We start from the raw sequence: 12,454 nt of genomic DNA, 5'->3' as shown, positions 1-12,454 counted from the left end.
ACTCGGGACATTTGCATTCCAAGAGCTGTTGACAGATTGAAGAAAAAGGAATTCTGACTTTGTGAAGTTTGAACTGTAGTGGTTTTTGTCAGAAGCTGAAAAAATCTGGAACCATGAATAAAACTCCTCTCTAGGACTGAATGTTAAAGGAAGCCTGTGGGCAGGCTGAAATGCTTGCTAGGTGACCACCTGGAACCACTTGTTGAGTGGAAGTGGGAGAATTGCAGCAATAAAGAGACGGGTTGCGTCTGTCCACTAACATCCATGGACTTGGTTTACAGGAACTAGAGGTTGACTGGTCTGAAGTTAATGACCTAGCACAAGGGGCTAGGGTTGTTGAGAATGTTTGATGGGGCTATGGTCTAAAGGCAAGGCAACCAATGGGCACCCTGGTGAGGCTAAGTGAGGCCGCCCGCATTGAGTTGACCAGAACCTGACTAGATGAAGAGAAGATATTTGTGAACTGGTACATATTGCTCCAGACTTTATGGATAGCCTGTCCTGATTTGACTTTGTTTATGGATGCAGATCTCAAAAAGTTCCAACTGGAATGAAGATTCTTCATATCAAAGAATATAACTATCTCCTCATAGCACTGGGTTGATGTTAAGTGGGCAGTATAGGTGGGGGAATATATTCATAGGATTATAGGATTAAGGTGTAGGTGTTACACTAAACTGCAATTGTTATGCATAGGATATTTTTTTTGCTTTGTTTGCCTATAAAATGTTATGTTTAAATGAGGATGGCACATATTGAATTATATGCATTTTAGTTTTATCCTGTTGGGTACAGATATGATTTTATTATTGTTTGTTTGAAAATTATATATGGCTAAAAAGTTATGTGAAAGTGTCAAATTGACAAGGGGGGGTCTGTGGTAGTTGCATAATCTGGTACACATAATAAACATATATACATAAATAGTCATATATACACAATAAACTTACCATTGACATTTACCAATGAGAGAATATTATCTTGATGATCAAGAAGGCGCTTAACTTCAAGAATATTCCATTCTAGTGATTCTTCTGTGGGTGCTACCAATCTGAAAATTACTAAATGAAGAGACAGGTAAAATTTCAATAAATTTCATAAATAATAATACTATTTCTGCTTAAAAAGCAAGTATTTCACAGAAATTTTCCATAGTATTGAAAAACCTATATTCTAAAAAAAAACTTTACTCATACTACTTGAAAGTAATTTTATCAAATGCGTAAGACGCATGAAATGATCTATGGAAACCCAAAGTGTGTGTCTATAAAATGTTCTTACTTATTGACACTTCCAAACTCAGTACCAACCATCGAAGCCCCACGTCTCTAGGGGTGCTTCAAGCCTTGCCTTCCCTGTACTACTCAGGTCTTCCTAGGCAGTGATGGGTCCACGTTTCTGAACCATCTCCATTGTCAACTTTCTCTAATAAGGTTTTCATCCCCAGCAGAACGACAGGTTTCATGTTTCCGGGCCAACAATATTGCTACAAAATATTCATAAACTATAAATTATATTTAACGTCAGCTCAGTGTAAACGTACAGCCCAAGTGTTCCGTAGAGGCAAGGATGGCGATACTTCATCTTAACATACTTTGGACGTGTTATCAGGAAAGACCAGTTACAGAGTAGGACATCGTGTCTGTTAAGACACGGGGCAGTGACAAAGAGGAAGGCGCTCAAAGAGATGGACTGACACAATGGCTACAAAGGGCTCAAGCACAGGAGCAATTTTGCGGATGATGTAAGACTGGGCAATGTTTCCTTCTGTTGTGCGTATGGTCCTTATGGGTAGGCAGACTCCATGGTAGTTAACAACAACAGGGAAAACTTCAGCAGTAGCTTATTTCTTTCTTTCAGTACTTTCTAGACATTTAGGCATCCACTATGAAATTATAAATTCTCTGAGAAAAAAGACTGTTCCTTAAAGTTATTAAATACATATTTAATGTGTTGCCTATCTCTAATCTAATTTTATTTAAAATATTATAAAGTAGTATATTTATTTAAATTAGTATCAGTCTTAATTTTCACAGAGAAAACTCAAAATAAAATTAACTGAAATGAATCAGCAATCATTACTAAACCTCCACTATGTTCCAAGAACCAGAGATGTAAAGTGTGAATAAAGCCCACTCTATCTTAATCAGTGTATTAAGTGTTGCAATAAATCTCTGTATAAAGTGTTGTGGAAGCACAAAAATCATGTCTGACAGATGGGAAGGTCTCAGAAGTCATTGTCTTTTCCAACTGTTGGCTAATTACTAGTTTCTCTTCTTTCTCACACCCGTCTCCGGATAGAAGGTCCTGCTCTCCTTCTCTAGATCGAGACAATATCTTACCAGCTCACAAATCTCTAGCAAACTTATTTAATTCCGGCACTCACTCACGTTCAAACTGTGACTATCAGAAAAACAAAGTCTTGTAATACAAGAGAGAATGCTTCCTGATAACTAGCTAAATGGTTGTGTGAAAACTCTATTTTATTGGAATAATACTAACAAAAAAGAATTTTGGAATAATAAGAAATACACTGTTTAATTAAAAAATGGAGATACTCATACTAATGTGAAATACTGACAAGAAAAAACAAAACCTACAAAGTACTAGTGATAATGTACAACTGGTCAGTCAGTCTATAAATCTAGTCTCTATAAGGGAGTGTTCACAAGGCCACTTTCATCATAACTTCAAGGAAACCAAAAATTAATTGGATTAAAGAGCAGAAGAGGAGTAAAAGCCACTTTGAGGGAAGGGTTATGGAAAAAGTGCCCGCTTTTTAACCAAGACGCAGTCTCAGGGCCAATATCATCCCTGTGAGTCAAGTCCCACAGTCATTGCAGCTGGTGCACAAAGAGACCATCATTTCCCATCGGAAGGGATCCTCATGTACAAAAAGAGAAACGTTGACATGAAATATTTACAACCAAGTGCCATAGATAGAAGTTTAGTTGTTCAAACAGAAAAGATTCCACTTATAAGTACAAAATTTATTTAATGAAAAATGCCATTATTGTAGTTTTACATACAACCTACCCAGGTAAAATATGTGCACAAACATGTTAAAGAGCTCAGCACATAGGAAACTAGGTGTAGTTTACCAAAACATGGATACTATACAGGTTATTTGTATGAAGATATGGTATCTCTTTATTCTAGGATAAAACTAAGTAAAAAGTATAACCTGATTTTTAAGAACGCTTTACATTAAAAAAATTATTTCTGAATTAGACTAATTTCTATTCTTTTTATATGATAGAACTTCCATTAAAGCAATGACCTTGTACTACTATTCCAAAGAATTCAATACTTTATTTATTTACTCATTCAATAAGCATCTGCTGTTAGCGTAAAGATAAAATTAAAATTCTATTGCTAGCAGCTTTCATTCAGAAGAGAAGCTTGTGGAGATGAATGTGTTAGCTTAATTAATGTTCTCCATTTTAACTCTCTATTTTCTAATATCCATTGCAATGTCTACACAGAACTCACAGAAAAAAAAATCATGAGGGAATGATTTGTTAAGGAAATTAACCGAAAAGGAAAAAAGAAAAAAAAAAAACCTCAAAGGGAAGAACACAATCAGCCTCTTAAACTGAAAATTCTCAAGAAAAAAAATTCAAGCCTTGGTTGGCAATCTTGAAATATTCTATAGGAAAAATACTGAATTATGCAGGAGAAGGAATACACAGAGACATTGTACTGAAAAGAACTAGTGGACACTCAACCATTTCTAGAGGGAGCATATGAGCAAGAACCAATGATACTGATGAAAGAAGCTCAAGCTGCACTGAAGGCATTATCCAAAAGCAAGTCACCAGGGATTGATGAAATATCAATTGAAATCTTTCAAAAAGCTGATGAAGCACTGGAAGTACTTATCCATTGCGGTAGTTACATAATCTATTGTCAACGTGAGACTATTAAGAGTGAAGGGGCAGAGTTTAGCCTGTCAATCAAGTCACAGCTTCATGACCTCATTTGGAGGCACTAAGAAGAGAAATGGCTCACTGGAGGTAGGAGATACACACTCTCCCTGCAAGACATTCCTGCTAAAAAGTCAAATGGAGCTACACTGATAGAGCTAGAGCCCTGGAGCTGGAGGAGCCACGTGGAGACCCACACCAGTGCTGAAATGCTTCTACCACCATTGGATTCACAAGACGTTCCACCCACTGGCCTGTGATCTTCCTGCATCCAGCATCATTGCATATGTTGCGTGAATGTGAAGAGGAATTTATAGATTGGTATTGGACATATGGGCAAATATCGGAACTTATCAACTTGATCTAGTCTGAACTGGGATGTTTTCTCAATATTCAATTGCTCTTGTATATAAAGCTCTTTCTTATACATATGAGTGTCTATGGATTTGTTTCTCTAGTCAACCTAGACTAACACACTTGTTATAATAGGATATTTGGAAGACAGAGACTTGGCAAACTGACTAGAAGAGATCCCTATGTGTGCCCATTCCAAAGAAAGGTGATCCAACAGAATGCTAACTATAGAACAATATCAATGATATCACATGCAAGTAAAATGTTGCTAAAATCATCCAACAGAGGAAAGCGGTACATTGTCAGGAAGTTGCTAGAGGTTCAGGCCAGACTCAGAAGAGAGCTTGGAACAAGGGATATCATTGCTTATGATAGATGGATCTAGTCTCAAAGCACAAAATAAGAGAGATGTTTACTTGTGTTTCATTCACTATGCCAAGGCATTTGATTCTGTGGGTCATAAGAAACTATGATAATCTTGAGAAGAATGGGAATTACAAAACACTTCATTATACTCATGTGGAACTTGTACATGGATCAAGAGTCAGTTGTGTGAACAGAACAAGGGAATACTGCATAGTTTAGAATCAGGAGCAAATCATCAGATAAGCTGGCTTATTTGCAGAAGAACATGGCATCAGGATCGGAGGAACACGGCATCTGCATATCCTTAACAATCTGGATATGCAGATGACATAACCTTAATTGTTGAAAGCCAGGAGGACTTGAAGTACTTGCTAATGAAGATCAGAGATCGCACGCAGCCTTAAGTAAGGATTACAATTCTACGTCAGGAAGACCAAAATCCTCACAACATCATGATAAATGGAAAAAAGGTTGAAGTTGTCCAGCTTTGTTTTACTTGGATCCACAATCAATGCTCATGAAAGCAGCAATCAAGAGATCAAAAGACATGTTGCATTGGGTAAATATGCTGCCCAAGACCTCTTTAGAGTATTGAAAAGCAAGGATGATACTTCGAAGACTAAGGTGTGCCTCGCTCAAGCCATGGTATTTTCAATGACCTCGTATGCATGTGGAAGTTGGACTCTGAATAAGGAAGACTGAAGAATAGATGCATTTGCATTGTGGTGCTGGAGAAGAATATTGAAAGTACCATGGATTGCCAAAAGGAGAAATGATTTTTTTTTTCTTGGAAAAAATATGGGCAGAGTGTTCCCTGGAGGCAAAGAAGGTGACACTTTGTCTTACATGCTTTGGACATGTTTTCAGGAGGGTCCAGTCCCTGGAGAAAGTCATCATGCTTGGTAAAGCAGAAGGGGAGCCCCAAACAGGAAAGCCCTCAAAGAGATGGACTGACACCATGGCTGCAAAATGGGCTTGGGCATAGAAACAACTGTGAGGACTGTGCTTAGTTGTGTTGTGCATGTAGTTGCCATAAGTTGAAACAGACTTGATGGCACGTAGCAAAAAATAACAGGGAAGTTAGCAAGTTGCAATGCCAGTGAGAAATGTTCAGCATAATTGTTTATCAGGACATATTACAAACATCTTTCACGTCTGCTAATAAGTGCCCATGGGCCTACCACTCCACTGTTAGCCTCACCAAAGATAGGGAACAAAAAATAAATAAAAAAATATTATTTTATAGTGGTAAATGTAATGATATATATGTTTGCAGGCTACTAGAAGGAAAAGTAATACGGGACCTGAACTCTTAAAGGAGCAGGAGGAATCAAACCAAGAAAACAATGAGGGGTGTGTTAGTCTGGGTACTTTGGAGAAACAAACCCACAGCAACTCATGTATAAGAGAGAGTTTTATGTAAAGAAAATGTGCATCACGAAAACATCCCAACCCAATGCTGTCCAAGCCCACAAGTCCAACATTAACCCATTAACCCAACACCAGTCCACAAAGTCCTCCACCTCACAAAACAGAGGCAATGATGCCGACTGCAGGAGGAAAGCTGAGTCAGTGTACGAATAAGCATCTCAGCACTAGCAGGGGTCTCCACACAGCTGCTCCAGCACCCAGGGCTGCATCGGGATAGGTCCATGTGGCTTCTCCTTGGGGATGTCTTGTAGGAAGTCAATCTTGCAAGCTGAAGCAGGGAACTGCTAAGGCAGCTGCACCCTGGTGCGACCATCACAAAGCAAGAGACCCGAGAACTAGAAAGACGAGGCTCACCACCCATTTACCCCTTCGCTTTTCAACCAGCCCCACATGTGATTATCGGCCAGGCTGGCACAATTAACTAACTCAAGGGGGATATCCCAGGTACAGGGTAACAACATAAAAGAAAGCACTAAACTGAGAAACCCCTCAGGTATAATAGTATCAAGCAAGTCAATGTTGATGAAATAAGCAATACAGGACTCAAGGAATAAGAGGAAGCTAATAGAAGGCGGAATTAAAAAACCGAAAGGGAAGCACATACTCAGCCTATCTCAAGCTGAAAGAACTGGAGGAAACATTCAAGTCTTGAGTTTTGATAATGCATGAAGCAGGAAGTAGCAAACGAAGATGGGAAGAACTCACCCAGTCATTGGACTGGGAAAAACTAGTCACCATGCAAGCTTCAAAAGCGGAACAAACGCTGAAGAACAGATGGCATTGGAGGAAGGAGGCCATGCTGCATGGAAGGCATTCGCAGAAACAAGACTCAAACAGGGACATCTTGCGGCAGTGCTGGGAGTGCGCGCCAGCGTATGCCAAGAAATAGGGAAAACAATGGTCTGGTTACCTGACTGGAAAGGATACGTATTTATGCTCATCCCAAGAAAGGTGATAAAATAGAATGTGGAAATTATTGAACAATATCATCAGTATCACATGCAATTAAAATTTGTAATATAATTCAGAATAGTCGCAGCAAAAAAACAACAAGAATTTGCTAAGAAGTACAGCTGGAGTCGGCAGAGACCATAGCCCGAGGGATGTCACTACGGATGCCAGATAGATCTTGACTGAGCGCAGAGAATATCAGAAAGACATTTACCTGGGTTTTATTGACTATGCAAAGGCTTTGACTGTGTGAATCATAGCAAGTCATGGATAACACTGTCAAGAATGAGAATTCCAGAATAATTCATTTTGTTATGTGGAACCTGTACATAGCCCAAGAGGTAGTCATTCAAGCAGAATAAGGGGATACTGCATGGTTTCAAATCAGTAAAGAAGTACATCAGGGTTCTGTCCTTTTCTGATCTTATGCTGAGCAAATAATATGCAAAGCTGGACTTCATGAAGAAGAACATGGAATCAGGGTTGTACGAAGACTCAACAATCTGGAATAAGAAGATGACATCACCTTGCTCACAGAAAATGAAGACAGACAGGAAGAATTTGCTGATAAAGATCAAAGCCTAGATCCTAAAATGATTACACACCAATGTAAAGAAAACAAAAATCCTCACAATTGGACCAATAGACAACAACATAATAAAGGCTGAAATTGTCAAGGATTACCTTTCACTTGTATCAATGATTATGAAAGTAGCAATCAAGATATCAAATAATGTATTTCACTGGGCAGATCTGCTATACAAAACCTCTTTAAAGTACTACTAGGCAAGGACATCATGGTGAGGATTAAGATGCACCTGGCCCAAACCGTGGGATTTCCAGCCACCTCATAAGCCTGTGAAAGCTGGACAATGTCTAGGAAGATGAGGGAAGAATTGATGCCATTGAGTTACAGTGTTAAGAGAAAAATATTAAAAGTATCATGGATTGCCCAAGGAACAAACAAATCTATCTTGAAGGCAGTATAGGCAGAATGCTCCTCTGATGTGAGGATGACAAGTCTTTATCTCACGTGCTCTGCAGTTGCTGTCAGGAGAGACCAGTCCTTGGAAAAGTACAGTGACAGTAAAAGAGCGCGTCAAGGACATGGACACAGTACCAATGACCAGACAATGCTTCATCCAATGTGCATGGGGTTGCTATGGGTCTGAGCCAACTTGTCAGCCCCAAACAATGGAGGCTGGCCCTCAATTGTTAAAATGTGTGCACTTTAACTTTAGGACACTGGTGATTTTACATAGTTCTAGAGCAAGGTTTCATATACCTGGGAGAAAAGCGGCTAACATTAAGGGCCCAAGAGGCTTTTTATATAACTAAATGTATCCACTTCAACATCTTGCTTGTCCAAGGTTTTTCATATAACCAAATGTATCTACTTCACCATCTTACTTGTTCTTTGTTAAAAATATCATTTTTACAAAATAAAGGTGATGGTAGTTCACTTAATTTTTTTAATTGCTGTTGTCAGGTGCCAGAGTTGGTTCTGACTAGCGGTGGGATTCAGCCGGTTCACACTGATTCAGCAGAATTGATGCCTAATTTTTTGTTGTGTTCAGCAAACCAGTTGTTAAAATAGCACTTGTTATCAGGGTTCTCTCTAAGGTGTCTGGGAAGATGCAGAATGTGGGTATCACAAATTTACATTATTCTTCTCTTATATTCATCTGTCCAATAATGTACTTTAAGTGCCCATAGTAATGGTCATTCCATCCATAGTGATAAAAAAACTAGAACTATGCTTGTAATATTCATTATATATTATATATGAATGAAATAACACATATTTATTCCTTTGCATTTGTTACTTCAGTAAACAAACATATAACATGAAGAGAAAAAGTGGGGGAAAAAATCAGAGGGTGACATGCAGTAGTCCTCAAAGTGTGGTCCCTGAACTAGTAGCCTTACCATCAACTGATAACTTATTAGATTTATTCTATAATTATTTGGCTTTATTCTATAACTACTGGATTCTTGGGGCTGGCCTGGTAATCTGTGTTTTAGTAAGTCTTTCGGGTTCTAATGCCCAATAGAATTTCAGAACCACTAATTGAAAGGAAAATCTGTAAAACAAAGTAATTGATCAAATATGAGAAAATAGGCTGGAAGAAAGAAGATTTCTTCTAAGCTGCAGTGGTGGACACAAGAAAACTGCATTTGTAAAGTGAAAAGGTGAAAAGAAAACTAAATACAAAAGTATATATTTAGAAACTGCTTATGGAAAGAAAAGATAAAGCACAGGACCTAAAAAATTACTCCTCAGACATGACTTCATATGGAAAGGTCAATTGAATAAAGAGAAACAGGGCTGCAGATCAGTGGAGCCTGCAGTTAGAAATTAGCAGAGGGTGAACAATTACCCTTGTCCCACAGGCAGGCATTTGCAACCTGCCAACTGTCTGAGCACATCTGAAGGGAGGGCTCTAGAAAAAGCACCAGCAATAGAAAACCTCCCTTGGCTGCATTAGAAAAGAGAAAGCAGCTTACAAGAAGGATGGTTCATTTTCTCACTTCTCAACATCCAAATTCCATTCATAAGGCACAGAACACAAACTGCTTCCTACAGAACCTGGCTTACCTCACTTCTCTGAGGAAAATGGCAGGAGCCTCCATTACACCCCCACCCCCCACCACCCCGACACACACAAAATGAGGCCCATTCTGGCTTCTGGAGGCAGGAAGCCCCCAGTTCCTGGTTTAGAGACTTCCTAAATAATCCTCTTCAAACCTCCCAAAGTTTTAGTTTGTAGAATGTTGATTATTCTATTTTATGTGGTTAAATTTTGCTAATTTTATGATTGTGGATCAGCAAAGGAAAGGAATGTAGGTTAAAGATGGCCCTGCTGGTACCAGAGGAATCGGGTAGTCAGATCACAGCTTATGTTACATCAAGTGTACTCCACCTAATCCTCACTTATCAACTCTCCCATTAGCCAACATTTCACGTTCCTGACCACAGAACATAAACCACATATATCTAGCAATAGGAGGTACATGGTAAGAGGAACACTGTCTGGGATGGTTAAGGTTATGTGTCAGTTCTGCTGAGCCATTATTGTCAGTGGCTTGGCAGTCATGTGATAATATCATTTGGCAACAATATAAAGATGCAATTTTAAAATTATAGAATGATAGAATCTGGCAGTTATACAATGATGAGTTCTCTGCATTTCTACTGCACATTATGCTGATTTCCCCCCAATGGCCTTGTCTCTGGAATCAATAATGAGCAGTGGGTGTACCAAACCGCCCTGACATCCTGATATTCTAGTCTCCATATTATCCCAACAATCCCAGGAGGCTAGACTGAGTTAGGGGCAGATTATCCCTTAAATATAAAACTCGTCAGTCTAGTTGATAATTATACAAGTCTAGTTCAAATTTTAAAGAGAAAAAAAAAATCATACTCACTCAGTTCTTTGCCAATTGCAGCTACAACACAGTTTTTAGGTATTTCAATCAAAGCACTGATCCCTTCAACAATATAGAAAGCAATGATTTACTGACTGATCACACACAAAACTTTCTTAGTTTTATATTAATATTTATCATAAAGCAAATGATAACAATAAAGTACAAAGAATGTGTGCCTACCACACATGTATTTTTCCTTTCTTCCTTATACAAGAAAAATGATGTTGTCAAAATTAGGTTTGAATCGCTTTAATAATCATAGGATTAGGATTATGTCCTCTGAACATTGTTACTATTGTAATAAAGTAGTACATTCATCAAACTTATTAATCAAGGATCCTTTAAGATAATCACCATCACTCATTTATGATACCAGCTTAATCAGAGATATTGTCTCCAGCTATATAGAGTCTTCCTTAATGTAAAGTTAAGATGCCTGACAACTTGCACTACATGAGCTAGCCAATAATCAATACATTTCTAGAAGTCCTTATATTACTGAAATAATCAGACTCCACATTTCACTTATTATAGAGACCTGTGCATCATTTTGTAACTGAATCATGAAATATGTTTAGGGTAACCATAACTTCTATAAAATGTTACAATTACTACTTTTGTCAGAAAAACTACAGTTTTGATATCTTAGACTCAATCATTCTGTGTTGGAAAAAACTTTATTAAGCTACTGAAGTTATGAGAAATGCAAGATGCATGAATCTATAAAGACAATAACTAGATTAAGGGTTCCTGGGGGAAATGAATCAGGGGAGGTGTGGGGGGGGCAGCAAGGCAGGGGTAATGGAGAGTTACTAACAAAGAGTACAAGAGTACAAGCAGAAAGAAAATGTTTTGAAAAGGATGATGGCAACATACGTACAAATGTGCTTGACACAATGAATGGATGGATTGATATCAGAGCTGTAAGAGCCCCCCAATAAAAGGATTTTTTTAAAAAGAGTACAAGAAGGAAGAAAATATTTTGAAACTGATTGTGGTAGCTAATGTACAATGCTCCTTGATACAACTGAATTATTGAATTGTATGATGTCTGGATTATGGCCTAATAAAATTATTTAAAAATAATACTAATAAAATAAAGCTTTAAAAACTATTAAAGTTAACTTTTCCATGAAGTTTTAAAGTCCTTTCTGGTGGCATAATGGTTATAAGTTGTGCTACTAACTGCGAGGTCATCAGTTTGAAACCACAGTCAGAGCCTCAGCAGAAAGACTGGCCTTTCTAGTCCATAAGAGTTAGTCTCGGGGCCAGTCAGGGTGCAGTATAGCACCAATGAAACATACGGCTTTCCTCTAATTCTTTAATGGCTCCTCTACCCCCAGCCCCACTATCATGACCCTAATCCTCTTACAAATCTGGCTAAACCAGAGTATATAGATGGGTACAGATAAGAGCTGGAAACACAGGGAATCCAGGGCAGATAAACCCCTAGGGACCAATATTGAGAGTAGTGATGCCAGGAGGGTAAGGGAAAGCGGGAAGGGGTGGGGAGGAGAAAGGGGGAACCTATCACAATGATCTACCTTATAACCCTCTCCCAGGGGGATGGACAACAGAAAAGTAGGTAAAGGGAGACATGAAAAAATAATAAGAATGTATCAATTACCAAGGGTTCATAAGGGAGGGAGGGGAGGGTAAGGGAAAAATGCGGAGCTGATACCAAGGGCTCAAGTAGAAAGAAAATGTTTTGAAAATGATGATGGCAACAAATGTACAAATGTGCTTGACACAATGGGTGGATGGATGGATGGTGATAAGAGTTGTATGAGTCCCCAGTAAAATGATTTTTTTTAAAAAGAAGTTAGTCTCAGAAACCCACAGGGGCAATTCTACACGTCCTAGAGGTCATGATGAGTGGACATCAACTCAAAGATGGTGAGGTTCTGGTTGGTGTCATATATAAAAATTCTCACTTGCTTCTCTTTCCCGCCCATAGAAAGGCTAGTACTACTGTGATTTGAGGAACGTGT

At 38.5% G+C, this 12,454-nt stretch overlaps 1 protein-coding gene across 1 annotated transcript in view; it reads right to left on the bottom strand.

The window, feature by feature from the left end:
* The window catches only part of WDR41 (WD repeat domain 41), a 57,069-nt gene that overhangs the window by 14,408 nt on the left and 30,207 nt on the right, over positions 1-12,454 (bottom strand). Inside the window, exons 7-8 of the mRNA XM_045285104.1 lie at positions 10,461-10,523; positions 951-1,061 (exon numbers count right to left, since the gene is read on the bottom strand). Coding sequence (XP_045141039.1) covers positions 951-1,061; positions 10,461-10,523 — 174 coding nt within the window. The remainder of the gene's footprint in view (positions 1-950; positions 1,062-10,460; positions 10,524-12,454) is intronic.

This window comes from Echinops telfairi, unplaced genomic scaffold (assembly GCF_000313985.2).
Source record: "Echinops telfairi isolate 266 unplaced genomic scaffold, ASM31398v2 ScPeMD7_7469;HRSCAF=8507_1, whole genome shotgun sequence".
In the NCBI taxonomy this organism is placed as follows: domain Eukaryota; kingdom Metazoa; phylum Chordata; class Mammalia; order Afrosoricida; family Tenrecidae; genus Echinops; species Echinops telfairi.
This window is presented reverse-complemented; position numbering and strand designations above follow the sequence as displayed.